Here is a 19,120-nt window from a genome sequence, read left to right on the forward strand (position 1 = left end):
GTTGGACCTTTGAATATCAAGATTGCACTTGAAGAACAATTCTGGAAAACCCAGAATTCGGCATGTCCGCTCGAGCGGAGAAAGCGCCGCTCGAGCGTGAAATGCTATTTCCCAGAACTTTTGCAGACATGGACGTCTGTAGACACCCCATTTTTTACCGTCCTCAAGACTTGGACGTCATCGTTTGAACACTCGATGATCATCCATGTTCGTGTTCGTCTTGAGTTCTCGGAGGTTTCGATCGCGCGCCTTGCCTCAAGACCACTCGACTTGTTTGCTTTATGCTTGGTTATATACCAAACATTTGTGTTTTTGCTTCTGAGGGCAGGGAATGACTTGTTGGCCATCCACACACCTCACCGACCTTGGCTTGAGGCCACCGGCCCTGTTTTGTTGCTACCGCCCATTGATGATGGCCGGTCGGCATTGTTTTTGGTCGGCCTGCCGTTTGTTTGGTCAATCGGCCATATTTTCTGGCCGGGGCTTCTTTTTTGCCTTTCTTAGGCGTTGTGCATGCCATCTGTGCCAGCTGGAGCACACATACCTGTCATCCATACACGTGTATGGAGGATTTGCACCCTTTGCACCCTTTTGCTCTAACTTCTTGAGGAAGCTTGAACCCTTTGCTCTAGCTTCCTCAAGAAGCTTGAACCTTTGTCTTAGCTTCCCCAAGAAGCTTGAACCTTTGTTCTAGCTTCTTGAGGAAGCTTGACCCCTTTGTCTTAGCTTCTCCAAGAAGCTTAGGCCCTTGTTTTGTTCTATAAAAGAGGGCCTCCCTCCTCCTTTAGAGAGGTTGATAAAAATCAAAGATATATATATCAGAGATATATATCACATATATCACTCCCTCTCCATATCTTCCTCTCTCTCTCCATTTGTGTGTGAAATAGGGTTCAAAGGTGTGCTTTTGTTCTTAGTTTTGCACTAAAACACCTAGTGTTACACTATACTTCGGTTACTAAGATGTTGAGGGGCTGGTTTCAGAGTTTTTTAGTTGGTTTTGATCAGAGGAAGGGGCTGGGGTTGGTGTTCTTGAAGTGTTCGTCAAGGGTGAGCACTATTGCTTTATATTCTCCATTTTTGTACAAGCTTTTAACCTATCTTGCATGCTGTTTTGAGCTTTATGTATAACTGATAAAAAGTTCTAATTTTCATGTTTAAGATGTTTCATTAAGGTCTCTTTTGTGTTTGGGGTTGTCTACCCCCTCTTAGGCCTTGTTTGGCCTCTTTTTGTACCTTTCTTGTTGAGCTTTGGTACCTTCGTGTATTGGCCTTCTCACCATTAAAATCTAGAGGATTTTCAGTGGTGAAGAAGTGGTTTTGAGGTCTTGTATAGGGGAGGGACACCCCTCTCCCTTTGTGTCTCCTTTGCTTACATTTAGGGCTCACCATAGTAGCATGTTGGCATAGCTTTGTTTGGCCTTATTTCAGAGGGCTTTTGGTGTTATTTGATCATATTATACCTCTATTTTTGGTCGGATTGTTAGTCCATTGCATGCATAATACACTTGCCTTGCATTCCTCTATTTTGCCTAGAAATGCATCATGCATTTAGACCACCATGCTTGCATGTTTTGACTTAGTTTTGTGAAGTTTTTAGTCATGTTTTACCATGTTTAAGCTCTAATTGGTGTCGATTTGGTCATGCTTGCCATGCTTTGTATGGCCACCTTGCATTTTGGCTTGTTAGCCTTGGCTATGTGAGTCTTGAGCATGCTTCATTTGGGTTATTTCATTGATTTGGAATCACTTCTCATGCCATTTCAGTCCATGTTCCATGCTCGCATGCTTGCATTTAACACCCTTTCAATGCTTTGAAGAATTGTTGTCTTATACTCCATGGTTAGGCCATTATGCATGCCTCTTTGTTTAAGTCTTCGGGCTGCCATATCAGTGGGTTTTAGGGCTTATTTTGACTTGTTTTAACTCTGACTTCATTAGTCTAAGTCATGCCATGTTCGGTTATAAGAGGTGTAGTGCATTTGCCCTTTTAGGCCTTGTATGCGTTTTGTTTTGTGCCTTTCTTCATCGCATGTTTTGGCTTTGTTCCATATAAGTTTTAGCTTCATTTTGGTCTACATCGAGACTGTTTTGGGTCGCCTCGACCATTTGGAGCTTGGTTGACATAGTCATGGTTTAAGTCCCGTAGCTAGCTTTGAGCTTTAACTCCATTAACATGCCATGTTTGCATTGTGTAGTCGATTTGGCGTCATTCTTCATGTGATTTCAGAGTTTATTTGCAATGCCATATCCTCATATTTATCACATCTCGCTCATGTTTGAAGGTTGTGCATCATGGCCTAAATTGATGGACCAACATGTGTGCATGTTTATCTTGCATTTTGGTGCCTTTATTTTGGTATTTTGGCCACTGTTTTAGGATTGGCTGAGGTGTTCCCATTTCGGTTTAAGCCCATCTTTGCATATAGTTGCATGTTTGACATGTTGCATTGGTGTGTTGTTGCATGCTTGCATTATACCATGTTTGCGTGTTTATTATATTGCATGTCATTTAGCTAGTTACATCACATAACCTTGTTGCATACTTGGTGTGTTTGTGTTACATTATCTTAGCTTGCATGTTAGGTTGCATGCTTAGCACATTGTACATTTGCATGTTTAGGTTGCATTACATTTGGCATGCTTTGCTAACTTAGCCTCATATTGCATACATGAGCCATTTTGCATATTTGAGCCATATTGCATACATGCATTGCATTATGTTTGGTTTGTGGTGTCAAACCAAACATGAGGTATGAGGTGTGTTTGTACTTAAAGTGACGAAACACGCCTCAATCCTCGGTCGCCGACACTCTTGATTCCAACATGATAGAGTGTAGCATTCATTTGTTTTCGTTGCATTCATTTTACATTGATTTGCAAACTTGGCACCTTTGGCCATCATGCATCGAAATGCGTGATTGGTGTCCGAGGACCAAGAGCCATGCTCCCTTGAGTTCATTGCATGATAGGGAGAGTGGCTATGCACACATTGCCTTGAAAATACTTTGACATGCACTGTCTGTCCTCTGTTGCAGCAAAACCAGTATTCTGCAGGAAGAAATGGCCGGTCGGCAATTTTCAGTGCCGACCGACCACAAAAGTCCAGCCGATGGACCAACTTCTGGTCGGTTACCATATTTCCATAGACGATGGTCAGATATCTTGGCCGGTGATATCCCATAATGATCAAGGAGTAATTCAGAAGCATCCCAAGAATTTTCACAATTATCAGAGCTGCAAAACAGTGCAAACAGAGGCAACAGTGTCATGGCGACGGGTTTCCGAGCGAGGCGAATCAAGCATACATCATCTAAGCATTCCGAGGCGGGGCAGCAGCAGCCTCCCTTTGTAACTAATTTGTTAATTAATTTAGGGTCTGTAATAATCAATTAGCTAGAGTAGTTAATTATTTATTGGGTTTGTATTATTCTTTCGGACCCTCTGTCGAGAGGGCGAATTTGTAATAATGCGTGCGTGTGTGAATGTCTTCCAACCCCACGTCTTTCTCCCTTTTATTTACTAGCTTTTGATGGTTAGTTTAGGACACGTTTCAATTAGCATACTTATGCTCGCATGTTTGCATCATTCATCTGTCTTGCATGCACCGGGCTCGGCGCATCATGCTAACTGCATTGTGTTTCAATTCCAACTTAAATACGTGTATCGAGTTGCCACATTTCACATGCCATTCTTAGAATAACCGAGCCTATTTTAGTTGCATTTTGCATGTGTTGCATTAGCCATCTTAACATGAACTAGGATCATATATGATTCCTAACTAGTTTCATGTTTTGGCTCGGAGTACTAGGTAAGTTTTTATGCTTTAGCATCTTACATGAGTGTGATTTTTGCCATGATAGCATGCTTACCATGAGGCTATCTGCTTACGTGATATAACTACCTGAATGCCTGTAGGTGAAGGTTGGGTTGCTTGAATTGGAATAATTCGTCGAAACTCGTGTTTTTAGCCTACTTGCGAGTAGCAAACTTCAATCCATTTTCAAAACAAACGGATATGCGATGCTTTGTTCCAAATTAGACAATCTAGTCTATACTTGTATGCTGTGCGCATCACATAGTAATTCTAGGTTAATAACCGGACTAAGAACACATAACGTTTTCAAAACTCGATATCATGGTTAGTAGAGGTCGATCTTTGATTGGGCGAGCGGGGGTGCTCACGAAGTGACCTTCCCCAATCGTACACAAGTTCCCGAGCCGAGGCAACTCTGGTGATGACGGACACGTGGCCTTAGGCACGAGTCAGGGTTTCCTAAATTCCCCCAAAATAAAATATTTAGGTCACGACTCTGTATCTGGCAAAGCGGTCCATGTTTGGCACTTCTTTCTAAAAATCAATTTTTCAAAACAATTTGTCAGATTTGGACTCTTTGGTGATTTATCAATCTCGTATTGCACTTTGCGAGATCAGATTAAGAACCGTGACATTGAGTCTGAACTGTAGTAAGCCCCAATGAACAAAACGGGATTTCTCCCGGGACGTTCGGGGACGTCTACAATGTCTGCTCAAGCGGGGAGCCATGTAGTGTGACATTCAGCTCGAGCATCCAAATTCACGCTTGAGTGTAAAAACAAGGCAACCAATACTTTTGCAGACCTAAAGGGTCTGCTCGAGCAGCCAAAGCCATGCTCAAGCGGAGAACCTTGTTTCAGAAAGTTTGTAAAAGTACTTTTGTGAGCACTCTTAGGCATGCATTGAACATTATAAATGGATTAAGAAGATAATAAAGAGGCCTAAGAGGAATGCATAAGTTAAGAACGAATTGAATCGTTTGTGACCCATATGTGTTATGTAATGTGTAGGGTTGAGCTCAAGGGCAAATCCACCGGCAGAACACTGTGAGTAATATCTTAGTGAAGATATTTTCAAGTATGTTACTTTCCAAATGCTACTTCTATATAAGCTCCATGGATTTGTTGATATGAAATATGAATGAGTACTCCATATGCCTAATTTGTATAAGGCCGTTTGATACGTTTGATATATTTGGGTTGGGCCATTTGTCGTTTGCCGTTTGCCGTTTGCTATTTGCCGTCTGCCGTTTGCTATTTTTCGTTTGCCGTTTGCTATTTGTCATTTTCCGTTGATATGTTTGATATATCTGAATTGGGCCAAAGGCTGTCAAACATGAACGATTGGGCCAAAGGCCGTTAGACATGAATACAAAGATAGGCCAAAAGCCGTTTGAATATGTCATTTGATATGTTTGAATACCGTGATGAGCCAAAGGCCGTTTGAATGAAATGGATCATGATCATGAATAGAAAATACACATGGATATGAATATATTTGAATTAGGCCCGAGGCCATTTAATATGTTTGAATTGGACCAAAGGTCGTTTTGAATAAAGAGTTGGTTGGACCCAAGGTCGTCTCGTTTTATATAAGATTTGGACCTGAGTTCGTTTTGCATACGGATATGATGTGTTGGATTCGAGGTCGTCTTGCTTTGTTAAGATTGAAAATCTGATGTGAATGAGAATAGTGGTTCAAATGTTTACATTATGAGTATAACTCATTTACAAACGAATCTCATTCACTAACCTCTTTATTTTGATATTATTCACTGGCGTTAGCTCACTCATATTTATATGTATGTAGGTGAGCAAAGGGACGTTCAACCACAGCCTTAGTGGAATTTAAGAAAGGAACCCGAGTTTTGTGAAGTCAACCCAGGTGCCTTACGTAAGAGGCTTGTTTATAATCTTTTGTATTTCTCTTGCTATTTCTATTGGTCATCATAAACCGTTTATGTGTATAAGCTTTTGGTTTAGCTGACTATGTATTTGAATGATCTTGGGTATGCAAGATGTTAACTATTGATATGTGGTGTTAGGTATTATTAAGTATGTGTGAAATATTTTGATTTGCCATGTAAACATAGCTCATTGGACAAAAGTTTAAGTTTGCTTCTGTTTTGGCCCCTTAACTCTGTTGCTATACGTCTATTTTGGTTTGAGGCCGCAGGTAATCTCATGATTACTGGCCGGTTATAACCTCAATCCATAGGGGCGGGTTCGGGTCATGACAACTAGCTTGTTATTTTAAGGCTTTAAACATCATTGGTGTGACTTGGTTGCATGTTTTTAGTGCTTTTATCACTCAATTTCAGCACCTAAATCTCTGCAACCTCCCTCTTTGCTTCGCTCTTTCATTTTCTTTTGAGGGTTGTTTCAAGCTTGGGATCCTTTAAGCTTGAGATTAAGGTCATGCTTAATGGTTTAATCCTCTTTGAAGGTTCATTATCAAAGGCATGCTCTCTCTCTTGCCTTACACTATCCCTTGGTTGACACTTCCTTCACCTTAGAGAACACTCACCAATGGGCTAAGTGAATAAAGAATGATTTGGTAATTAAAATGTGTAAACAAAATTGACAAGTAAAAGAGGCAAGATAAGCATCTCTTTGCATGCGTTCAAATCAGACGTTAATTTGAACACAAGGAAAATGGGACATTTCGTACTCAAAAGTGATGAAATGTGCCACTTTCCTAGGTCTCCATTGCCCTTGATCATGCATGATAGGGTGGTATATTTGTGAACTTATCGAAATTGTACAACTTGGATCTTTGGCCATCATGCAATGAACTTGCTTGATTAGTGGTTTTGGATCCAAATGTGTCACTCCTTTGAGGTATTGAGATGACAATGAGAGATACAGTACAAACAAACCTTTGGAAAAACCCCATTTTTGCTCTATTTGTGCTCTGTTGCAGCATGGTGTTCCAACATCAGTGGCCAGCAATGCACCACTAGTGGCCGGCAGTACATCATCTCTAGCCAGCAATACACCTTTTTGGCCGACAGAGGGCCGGCAGCAGCCATACATGGCCGGCGGGCCACTGATGTAAGCCTCAGAGAATATTTGTAAGGTGGTGCAGAAAGATTATGGAATTGTTCAACTCTACAAACAGAGGCTTCCGAAAGCAAAATGTTGGTCTTTTCGGGGCAAAAACCGAGCGTGTGCACCCTCCACTTCCTAAGACGGAGTAGTGTCACCATAGTTTAAATGTCTTACATGCTTACTTTGTGTACGTTTGTTTTGTAATTTAATTAATTAGTTTACTAGTTAATTAAAGTGTTGTAATAATTAGTAATTAGTTTAGCTAGTTATTCATTTGATTTGTAATAATTAGCCCTAATTGGCTTAATTAGATTAATTAACTTAATTAGCTTATCCCTAATTAGCGTAGCTAGTTGGTTAGCTTATTCATTCGGACCCTCCTTTGCGAGGGCGTAATGTTGTAATAAGTGTGCGTGTGTATGTTTTCCAACCCCACGTCTTTCTCTCTTTTATTTAATCGCTTTTGATGGTTAGATTACGGACATCATATTTCAATTAGCATATCGCATGCTTGCATACATTCATCTTGTCTTGCATGCACCGAGGCGCAGCGCATCATTCAAACTGCATCATCATTACAATACCTTCTTTGAATACGTGTTTAACTTCATGTTATCGAATCGATCCATATGCCATATTAATAGCCGAGCCTATTAATTACATTCTTCGTATGTGTTGCATTAGGCATCTTGTATAGTTAGGAATCATGCATATTTTTCTAACTCATGTTTTCTTAGCTTGAAGTACTAGGTAAGTTTTTACACTTTAGCATACTTGTATGAATGTGAATGTTGCCATGTTTAGCATGCTTGCCATGAGGCTATGTGCTTAAATGTTAAACTGCATGAATGCCTGTGGATGAAGGCTTGTTGTTTGAATTGGAACAATTCTGCAAATGTGCGTTTTAAGCCCACTTTGTAGAGTGGCAAACCTGCAAACTTTAAGTCCACTTGAGGTGGCAAATTCAAACCATTTTCGCAAAACAAACATGAGTTGGATTGTTCCAAATTGAGCAAACTAGTCTATACTTTCTTGTGCGCGTCACATAGTAAAGCTAGTTTAATAAACCGGAATAAGAGAACATAATGTTTATAAAATTTTATGTCATGATTAGTAGAGGCCGATCTTTGATCGGGTGAGCGAGGGTGCTCAATTCATGACCTTCCCCCCTCGTACCCAAGTTCCCGAGCGGAGGCAACTTTGGGGATGACGGACACGTGGCCTTTGGCACGAGTCAGGATTTCCTAAATTTTCCCAAAATAAAAAATATTTAGGTGGCGACTCTGTATCTGGCAAAGCAGTCCAATTTTGCCATTATTTGATTCAAAATTGATTTTCCAAAACGATTTGCCGGATTTGGACTATTTGGTGTTTATCAGTTTCATATTGCACTTGTGAGACTAGATTCAGAATCGCGGGAGTCCGAACTGTGAGGCCTTCTTTTCAAACCTTCCAAAAGGCAGGGCGCAAAAAAAGGCGTGCCACATCGGGACACAACCAATTTCTAAAACCCCATACAGAATGTCTGTCTCTGAATTGAAAGAATTAAAAACTCGACTTTAGGAACTGTTAGACAAAAAGTTCATCCGCCCAAGCACTTCATCTTGGGGTGCCCCAGTGTTGTTCGTTAAGAAGAAAGATGGGTTTTTACAACTATGTATAGATTACAGAGAACTAAACAAGGTAACCGTAAAGAATAAATATTCACTACCCCGAATAGATGACTTGTTTGATCAACTTCAAGGAGCACAATTGTTCTCTAAAATAGATCTTAGATCCGGATATCACCACCTAAAGGTGAAAGCAGAAAACATTGAGAAAATCATTTTCTGAACTAGATACGGACATTATGAATTCTTAGTCATGCCATTTGGGATAACTAATGCACCTGCAACATTCATAGACTTAATAACAGAGTGTTCAAACAATTCCTTGATGAGTTTATTATTGTGTTCATCGATGATATATTAATTTATTCTAAAAGTAGAGAGGAACATGAAAATCATCTGAGAATTGCTTTGCAGACCCTATGGGAAAAGAAGTTATATGCAAAATTTTCGAAATATGAATTTTGGCTTGACAATGTGGCATTTCTGGGGCATGTAATCAACAAGAATGGTATCTCCGTTGACCCACAAAAAATTTAAGCTATTGTGGACTAGCCTAGGCCAACAAATGTATTGGAAGTTCGAAGCTTTCTAGGACTTGCAGGCTGTTATCGCAGATTTGTAAAAGATTTTTCCAAACTTGCTTTGCCACTCACTCAATTGACACAGAAAGCTACACCATTTGATTGGACTAATCAAAGAGAAATTGTTTTCCAAGAGTTAAAGACCAGGTTAGTAACTACACCAATTTTGACTTTGCCTAATGATACTGATGGATTTCAGATTTATAGTGATGCCCCCTACAAAGGTTTGGGGTATGTGTTAATGCAAAATGGAAAGGTAATTGCTTACACCTCTCGACAACTTTGTCCTCATGAAAAGAATTACCCGACTCATGATCTTGAACTAGCAGCTGTGGTGTTTGCTTTGAAAATTTGGCGCCATTATCTATACGAAGTAACTTGTGAGGTGTATACTGACCATAAAAGCTTGAAATACTTCTTCACCCAAAAAGAATTGAGCATGAGACAGAGGAGATGGTTAGAGTTAATCAAAGACTATGATTTGCAGATTTTGTATCATCGGAGGAAAGCTAATACTGTGGCGGATGCCTTGAGCCAAAAATCAATTGGAAATTTGTCATGTTTGCTCACCAGTCAGAAAGAATTACTATGTGACTTGGAAAAGAATGAAATTGAAGTTGTTTTGCGAGAACAATGTGGGATCTTAGCTGCCATTTCTGCTCAACCTGCAATCGTTGAAGAAATCAAAGAGAAGCAATTTGAAGATGAGTTTCTAAAAAAGATTGTAGATGAAATTGACTCAAAACCAAGGCCCGGGTTTGCACTTAAGAACAATGTATTGAAATTTCAAGGTCACTTTTGCGTGCCAGATTATTGTGACTTGAGGAAACGCATCATGGCTGAGGCTCACAATTTAAAATTTGTTATGCATCCGAGGAATACAAAGATGTACCGTGATTTGAAACAAAATTTCTAGTGGCTAGGAATGAAGAAAAGCATTACAGATTTTGTGGCTCGATGTCTGCATTGCCAACAAGTTAAAGCTGAACATCAATGACCTGCCGGATTGTTACAACCGCTTCCAATACCAGAATGGAAGTGGGAACATGTCACGATGAACTTCATTGTAGGATTACCTCACTCTCCTCGAGGTATGGGCTTTATCTAGGTAATTGTTGATTGTTGGACTAAATCCACACATTTCTTACCTGTTAAATCTTTGTATAACGTGGATAAGTTAGCTAACTTATATGTTAATGAGATTATGAGATTACATGGTGTACCTGTATCTATTGTATCCGACAGAGATTCTGAGTTCACTTCAAGATTCTGGCAGAGTCTACAACAAGCCCTGGGAACTAAATTAAGACTAAGTAATGCTTATCACCCACAGACAAGTGATCAGTCTGAACGAACCATTCAAACTTTGGAAGACTTGTTACGGATGTGTACCCTAGATTTCCAAGGCAGTTGGGAAACCCACTTACCGTTGGCCGAATTCGTGTATAACAATAGTTACCATTCGAGTATCAACATGGCCCCTTACGAAGCTTTGTATGGTAGAAAGTGTCGATCTTTAATTTGTTGGGCTGAGGTAGGCGACAGATCGTTGTTGGGACTAGAACTTGTACAAGAAACAACTGAGAAAGTGAAACTGATTCAACAACGTCTAAAAACTGCACAGAGCCGCCAAAAGAGTTATGCAGATGTCCGGAGAAGAGATAGGGAACATGAAGTTGGTGACCATGTATTTATAAAAGTAACTCCAATGAAGGGTCAGACGCGATTTGGGGTAAAAGGAAAGCTAGCACAAAGATACATTGGACCATATGAAGTTTTAGAGAAAATCAACTCAATAACATACCAAATGGCTTTACCTCTGGTGATGGAAAATATGCACAACGTTTTTCATGTTTCAATGATTCAAGATTAGTTACGAGATCCACTGCATGTCATTGAACCAACACATGTACTTTTGAAGGATGACTACACCTACGAGGAGAGGCCAATTCAAATTGTAAATCAAAGAATCAAAAGACTAAGAAACAAGGAAATTCCATTAGTAAAATGGATTGGCAGAACCACAGAGGGACGTATGCAACCTGGGAGACAGAAGATGATATAATAAAGAGATATCTAGATTTGTTTACGCTAGACCCAACGTTCTTCCAAAATGAAGGTACTTCGAGTTTGGAGGACCAAACTCTTTAAGGGGGAAGACTGTAACAACCCCGACCTATGATTAACGTTAATTCATGGTTAAATAAGTCTAATCAGTAATCAAGGTGAAATTTTGAATTAATTGCATGTGTGTGTTGCATGATTGTACTTATATCTATTATCGTAGAAATATCTGTTTCTGTTTCTGTTTCGTTTTGCGAATTGAAGGCCTTATTGGCATCTGATTACGAAATTGACTTGATTTATGTGTTATTCGGGATTTTTAAAATTTTATGATATGTTTAATTAAAATTCAATTCAAAATGATTAAATTACAATAATTAGTGTCTGATTAATTAGCTTAAGCAATAACTTAATTAAGCCATTAATTAAGCCTATATAAGGCTCATGTGAACTCTTTAGATCAATATACACTCTCCTATCGCCCCCAATTTAGAGAGAAAAACATGAGAAAGAGTGAGAAAAGGAAGGAATTTGGAATCAAAGCTAGGAAATGGGAGAGTTGCTAAGAATTGAAGGCATTGGACTTGGAAACTCAAGAATTAAGCCTCTAGCACACATCTTGGGAAGCCTAGGTAAGGATTCAACCCTTGAATTGCATAATTATAATGTGTAGGATATGAGTTCTAAAGAATTAAGTAGGTTGATACAAGAATTGAGTTAGAATTGAAGAAAAATGAACCATATCATGCATGCATGCTCATTTCATCATAATTTGAAGTTGTTTTCAAAGAATTCCCTCATGCATGTCCTCATTTTGGCCTTGGTCTAAGAATTCAACATATTTTTGAGTTAGACAACCTCATTGGATCATGTTTTGAAAGCTTGGAACTTGCACCTTTACATGCATGACATACAATGTTATGTTTTCAAAGATTTAGGTTTTGTCTTGAACAATTGGCAAGCTTCTAGGCCTTGATCTTGTGAAATGATTTTGAATTCACCATTGTTTCACCATTTTACAATTGTTTCCTATTGTTTCCTCAAGTTTTTGGCCCAAAAGACCTTGTTTTACAACTTTGAATTTGAGTTTTGAGCTGAGAAGAGCAATCTGGAAATCCCAGAATTTTGCTCTCCGCTCATGTGTCAAACCCTACACTCGAGCGACCACTCTGTGATCTTACACTTCTGCTCGAGCGACCAAAAATACGCTCGAGGGTGAAATGCAAGCTCCCAGAAGTTTCATGTTTTTGCAGACCGCTCAAGCAACAAGGGTTGCGCTCGAGCGGCGACCTGAGTCTCACGCTTGAGGGACCATCGAGCGTGAAAATCACATAATCAGTACTTTTTCAAAGTTTGCAGACCACTTAAGCGAGGGAATCTGTGCTCAAGCTTCCTCTCACATGTTTGCATGTCCGCTCGAGCGAAGGAAGCTGTGCTTGAGCGTGACCCCTGTTTCCAGCAAGTTTTGTTAAGGGTTCCAAAGTGCATTTTAGCATCCACATTGCATCCTAGGCATTCCTAGTCCATGATTAAGACTCATTAAGATGTTAAGACTTAGAAACACACTAAGAACAAAATGAAAAGAGTTAAGTGCCAGCCAAGTGTGTGTTTTATTATGCCTTTCTGCTATATGTGTAGGTCACGTGCCATAAGTTATCTGATTTGTCTGTTCTGCAAGTGGAGCCTCCTGTGAGTAATAACTCTGTAAAGTTATGTTTAAGTTTAATTATTTTTTGATGCTATGAAATGATCAATTTTCTGAAATGTGATGTTTTGTATGAATGAATGATTGTTCAAATTTTTGAAATGTATTTGTAGCATCCTTAGCACAAGATTCTTGCCCGGGGGTAATAATAATATCGTGGTCTATAAGTACAAGGCCCTTGCCCGGGGATAATAATACCATGGTTTTCCAGGTCCTTGCCCGGGGGTGATAATGGCCCGTTTGGTGTAGCTGTTAAAACAGCTTATAGATTATAGCTTAACAGATTATAGATTATGACTTTAATCAGAAGTTGTTATTCTGTTTGGTGTAACTGTTGGATTATAGATTTAAGTTGCTGAGTAGTGTTTGTTAAATAAGCTGTGAAATAGCTTTTTCAATTAATTTTTATTTTTTATTTGTCTACATTTCTCATAAAAAATAATAATAATAATTTATAGTCCATTTGAGTCTTTTTCTATTTTTAAAAAAATAAAAAATAAAAAAATTTAAGAGTATAACCATAAATTAACATGTCCACAGCAGAAGCTGATAATCAAAAGCAAGGGGTGAGCAGCTTCTCAGAATCAGCTTTTTTGAGTTAAAATAAGCTGTTAGAATCAGAAACTGTTTGAAATAAGTTTAACCAAACAGTCCAAAATAACTTTTTCAAAGCTAAAAGCCATAAGTTGGCTCTGAAAAGCTGAAACAAACACCCCCAATACCATGGTTCAAGCAAGTTACAAGTTCCTGGCACCAGAGGTTCCTTAAAGGAACTAATAAGCATGTTAATGCTAATGGATGTACCATGTATGATTAAGCATAAACTCTTATTTTTGTATGTAGCTTGAATAAGAACATTATTATAAATCTATATTTGATATGAACTCTGATTTCTGAATCTGTCATGGACATCATTCATTAAAACTCTTTACTTTGTTATTATTCACTTGGCTCCCGCTCACTATTTATTTTATGTATGTAGGTGAGCAAGCGCATGACCAGGTCAAAGCTGCTGCCTAGAGTGTTGATTCAGCCAACCACTGTGCCTCCCGGGGGGTTCCCTTTTTGAAGAAGTCAAGTTTTGTAAACCTGACAAAGATGTTTTGTTGTTTGTTTTTGTTTATCTGTAATTAGGGATAAGTTTCCTTTTGATTACATCTGTGCATATGGGTGATGTAAGACTAATGTATCTACAACATCACATATATTTATGTAAGTTTGTTTTGGAAATTTACGTCTCATACACGTTATCACAGCTCTATAGACAATGTATATTTCTATAATTACTTTCGCAACCCCTTATCATGTATCTTTCTATTAAGAGGCCTTTGGTAATCCTAGGATTACTAGCCGATTACGACACTAAACCTAAAGGGGTAGGTTTGGGTCGTGACAACCGTAGTCCCAACTAATCCTACAAAGGAAGCTTAACTGCGCTCAAACAGAACGTACCTGAGATACCAAAAGACAAAACGAGTCAGTATACAAGTATACTAGCATGAATACAAGTTTCGACACCCACGTGTCCACCAGACACAAACAAAAGTACAGTTAATTCTTACTACGGGACAAGACAAGTAGCTCCATCCGCACCGAGACAAAGGGGTAGTTTCTGGAGATAAGGTGGCATTTAGTTTCTTACCTGTACACAACTAGATATAATTTAGTATATAAAAAAAAATCAAAATAAAAATAAATATGGTGGGTCAGCCCTGCATAAAAAGTTAGTACGACTCACCATTCTGCAGAAAATAAAGTTAGTATAATTTAATCATAAGTAAATTATTGAAAAAGTACAAAAATGCACCGCTTTATACTTAAATCATTCGAATCGACCAAAACTCAAAGAACAAAAGTTATACATAATCAAATTTCCTACAAGGTATTCTAAAAGGATTTAGTAAAAACTGAACAGGTTGAGAGAAAAACCTAATAAAAGAACCTAGACAGAATTTGACCGAAAAACCTAAGGCTAAAAATGAAACGAAATTGTCCTAAAATGATTTTTTTTGGAAAAGTTCAAAACATGAAAAGTGTTTAGAATAATGTTTTACTATTTTTAACATGAAATCAATGAAAATGAGCTTGTTTCATGGGTTAAAATAGCATCTAAAGTCTGCATTACTAAAATGAATAAAATCTATTGTAACTAAAATCATCCGATTACGAGTTCTAATCGATCTTTTCCGTAAAAAGTTAAAATACAAAAATTGTCTAGAATTACGTATACATGTCTCTGCCCAAATTTCATAATTTATCGAGCTGGTTTACTATTTTTCGTTATGTACAAATCAAAACAATTCAAACTATACCAATAATTTCATATTTAATTCTTTGTACCTTAACTCCACCACTTCAGCCCTTCACTTCTAACCTACACATATATCCCATGTGCCTTTCGTATACCTAACACCGCTCTGAAGCCAAACTTGCACGGGGATATCATCCCGAGCTTGACCCACACTCCCCGGACAATTAGAATATATGTACGCATGTAAATCAAAACACTTGTCTACTCCTGAGAATGAGGCAACAATATATATATACACAACCCCTCATCTACTTATGAAAACAAACATAATAATTCCGAGTTTAAGGCATTCAAATAAATCTCATAATCCTCACTTTTTTTTTTATACACTTTTTCTCACCAGCACTCAAATAAAACAACAATCCATGGAGTCATGGTGGAGTATACAAAATTTATCTATGGGCTCCTAGTTTATTTTAATGTCATATATCCTTGAATGTGATTACATCCATAAAATAAATATATATAAAAATCCTAAACTTTGCATACACAACTAATCAAAATAATTGAAATCAACAAAATAAATATAAATCAAGGAAAATGGGTTTTGCATTCACAATTATTTTTTGAAGATCAAAGAAATAATTTGAGAATTAATGAAGCCACCAAAACAAAACCCTAACCCATTTTTTCTCTCCTCTCCTTTTTCTTCTGTCATCTTTCTCTCTCTCTCCTTTTTCCTCTGCCGTCTCTCTTTCTTTCTCTCTCTCTCTTGGCTTTCTTAGAGTGCACTCTTTTTTTTTTTTTTCTGGGGTCTTTTCTTCACCTCTTAAGATTATAACCTAATCACTATTATCTAACCTAATTTCCTATTATCGCCCTAACACCTTTGATATATATAAGATAAATATATAATATCTTTTATATATATAAAATATATATACACATATAATTATTCGGATTAATTATATATAATTAAATATCACATTAAAATCTCATGTATCCACACAATTAATAAAGCCAAAAATAAAATAAAGTAATAATAATAATAATAATAAGTAATGACTTAAGAAAATTAGGGTTGCTACATTCTACCTACTCGCAGACAATGATCCACTTACTTTCTCAAAAGCCATCAAAGATGATAAATAGAGGAAAGCAATGGATGAAGAAATTCATGGCATTGAGAAGAATGATACATGGAAGCTCACCAGTCTACTAGAAGTAGGGTTGGGTATAGGGTTATCCGAACTGCCCAACCTGCCCAACCCAAACCAATCCCCATACAATGGGCAGTTTCGCAAACACAATACGGGCAGATGTGGTTTGGAATATGGCATGATTGCGAATTGCGACTGATTTAACCCGTACCTGCAAGAACCCACCTGCACTTAGACTTTTTTTTTAAACCTGGACCATTGTTGTTTTATTACTGCTTTCTGAATTAATGTAACAGTTAATGAAGAATTGCTTTTAGGTAAGCTTAGGATTTTAATTGATTTTACTTTAATTGTATTGTTGTGTAGTAGATAGAGAATGAGATTGATGAACTAGTTTAGGATTTTGAAAGATGTGCTTATGTTAGTTTATGATTTGATATAAAAGTTTAAGATTTTGAATGATTTGTTTGCGTTAGGAATTGATTTTGTTATGTTTTTAATTTTATAAGTTTTAATTCATTAATTATTAACGTTGGAGCATTTTAGAAAATGGGGGGAAAAAGGGCCCAAAATAAATATTTACAAAATGGGAGGAAAAAAAAGCTCCAAAATAAATTTTTAAAGAAAAAAATCCAATCCGCAAACCGCCCGAATATTTGCGAACTCTATCCTCACAAACTGCAACTCACACTGCAGGTGATTGTGGATTGAATTTTTCCCAAACTGCATACATACGGGCTGGTCCAAACCGATCAGCAAATCTTCCAAAATCAACCACCCCTAACTAGAAGGCCACAAACCCATTGGAGTGAAATAGGTATACAAGACAAAGAAAAATGCACAAGGTGAAGTGCAATGCTACAAGGCAAGATTAGTGGCAAAAGGCTACAAGCAGAGAGTTGGAGTTGATTATAGTGAAGTATTTGCTCCAGTTGCTCGGTTGGAAACTATCAAGCTAATGATTTCTTTGGCTGCCCAACACAAGTGGCAGATTTATCATCTTGATGAGAAATCCGCATTTCTAAATGGTTTTCTGGAAGAAGAAATCTATATTGAACAATTGTAACATGTCTGGAGGGTACCCAAGCGCGGTAAACAGTCCGGACCCTTGGTCTCTTTAATATAGTCTCACGAGTGCAATGTAAAACATAGATAAGAATCTAGATTTAGCAACTTTTATGGAAAATCCATTTTATTACAAATTTTTTGCCAGAAATGAACTGCGTCATCAGATCTTAGAGTCACCACCTAATATTTTGGGAATATTAGGAAACTCGTGACTCGTACCAAGGTCACTGTTGATCGTAACCAAGGATACTTGGCTTGGAACCTTAGGTATAAGGGGGGAAGGTCATTAATTGAGCACCCCCGCTCACTCGATCAAAGATTGGCCTCTACTAAATCATGATATGATTTTTATTTTCTTTATATGTTTATATTTTGATTATTGAATAAATGCTAAAATTACTATAAGAAGCAAACAAGTATAGATTATGTCATTCATTTTGGAATAGGTTGATTTCATATATTTTGAAAATGTTTTGATAGCATACAAGACACAGAAAATTGAATTTTGCAAACATGAAAATCAATTTTATTTCAAATCGAACAACACAACCTTCATCTACCGGCATACATAGAGTTATATCAAATAAGTAGATATCCTCATGGTAGAATGCTAAACATAGTAAGGAAAAAACACACATGCGAGATGTTAAAGCACAAAAACTTACATATTTACTGGCGTCCCGCAATCAATTACAAAATAAAGTTAGCAAAACATGCATAATCTTATATACAAAATTCTATTGCAATTCATTCACGATATGCAACTAGTGATTCGGCTTCTAAAATATGTCATGTGACTCATATCAAGAACATGAAGTTGCATACAAAATCACATAATAATCAATTAAACCCACAAATGGAAATTTAGCCGAATAAAGATACATGACTATGGATGCAAAGTATGGAAATGATAACAAATGAAATATAATACTTATGTGCAAATAAGGAAAGAGTAAAAGAACGAGATAGAAGAAGAGGGGTGGGGAATTATTACAATATTTGAATAATTACATATCCGAATAAGAGAGGAGAGAAAGAAAATATTACAACAAGATATATCCTCACAAATCTCTCTTAAATTAAAAGAAAAACAGAAGCTCTAGGGGGCCTCGGAGACCATCGAAGACTGCTCTACTCGACGTCGGAAGGCTACTGGGTTCTATCTAGAAGAAGTTGGCTGGCCAGCCAAAAAGTGAGCCAGCCGGCCATATAGACCAAGCCAAAAACTCTATTTTGTTACAAACACTAGAAAAACAAACGGAAAATATGTAGGTGACTCAACTAACCACTTCTAGTTAGCTTACAACATGTTTATAACATGAAATTGAAGTAAGAAAGACAATATAAGAAAGAAAATACAAGAAAATAAAGTGTGCAAAATTCAACTTCCAAGGAAAGAATTTGATTTCTAAACTTCCTTTTGATCACCCTCAAGTTTAGGAAGTGTGTTCTCAACCCTTAGTTCAAAAAATTAAAATTCTTATTAGAATGGTGTTTTTGGTTGTTTAATAGTGTGGGGGGGGGGGGAGTTGCTCAACTCTCTGTTTTTTTCAACAACAACAACAATCACTCTCTTTTGATCAAAGTTACAAGAATTTGGCCATAACATAATTTTTGGATGATTTTAGTAATGAAAGATGAGATATAGCAGTGTATATAGAAAATGGGTGTTTTTGCTAACTCTCAAAACTTCTCTCTATTTCTCTTCTCTCTAATCAATTCTTTTTCAGTCCTCTTCTCCTCTAATAATCTGATCATCTCCATATAGGCAATGCAAGTGTGCTTAGTGCCAAAAGATAGTGGAGGACAAGGTT

The 19,120-nt window shown here is 37.6% G+C and overlaps 1 protein-coding gene across 1 annotated transcript; it reads left to right on the forward strand.

Moving 5' to 3' along the window:
- Positions 1 to 9,497: 9,497 nt before the first annotated feature.
- LOC145802628 (uncharacterized) lies at positions 9,498 to 9,974 on the forward strand. Its single transcript, XM_082895388.1, has one exon. The coding sequence runs from the start codon at positions 9,498 to 9,500 to the stop codon at positions 9,972 to 9,974; it is 477 nt and encodes a 158-aa protein (XP_082751514.1).
- The last annotated feature ends 9,146 nt before the right edge of the window (positions 9,975 to 19,120 follow it).

The sequence above is a fragment of the Camellia sinensis genome, chromosome 11 (genome assembly GCF_055761805.1).
Source record: "Camellia sinensis isolate YWXY chromosome 11, ASM5576180v1, whole genome shotgun sequence".
Classification (NCBI taxonomy): Eukaryota; Viridiplantae; Streptophyta; class Magnoliopsida; order Ericales; family Theaceae; genus Camellia; species Camellia sinensis.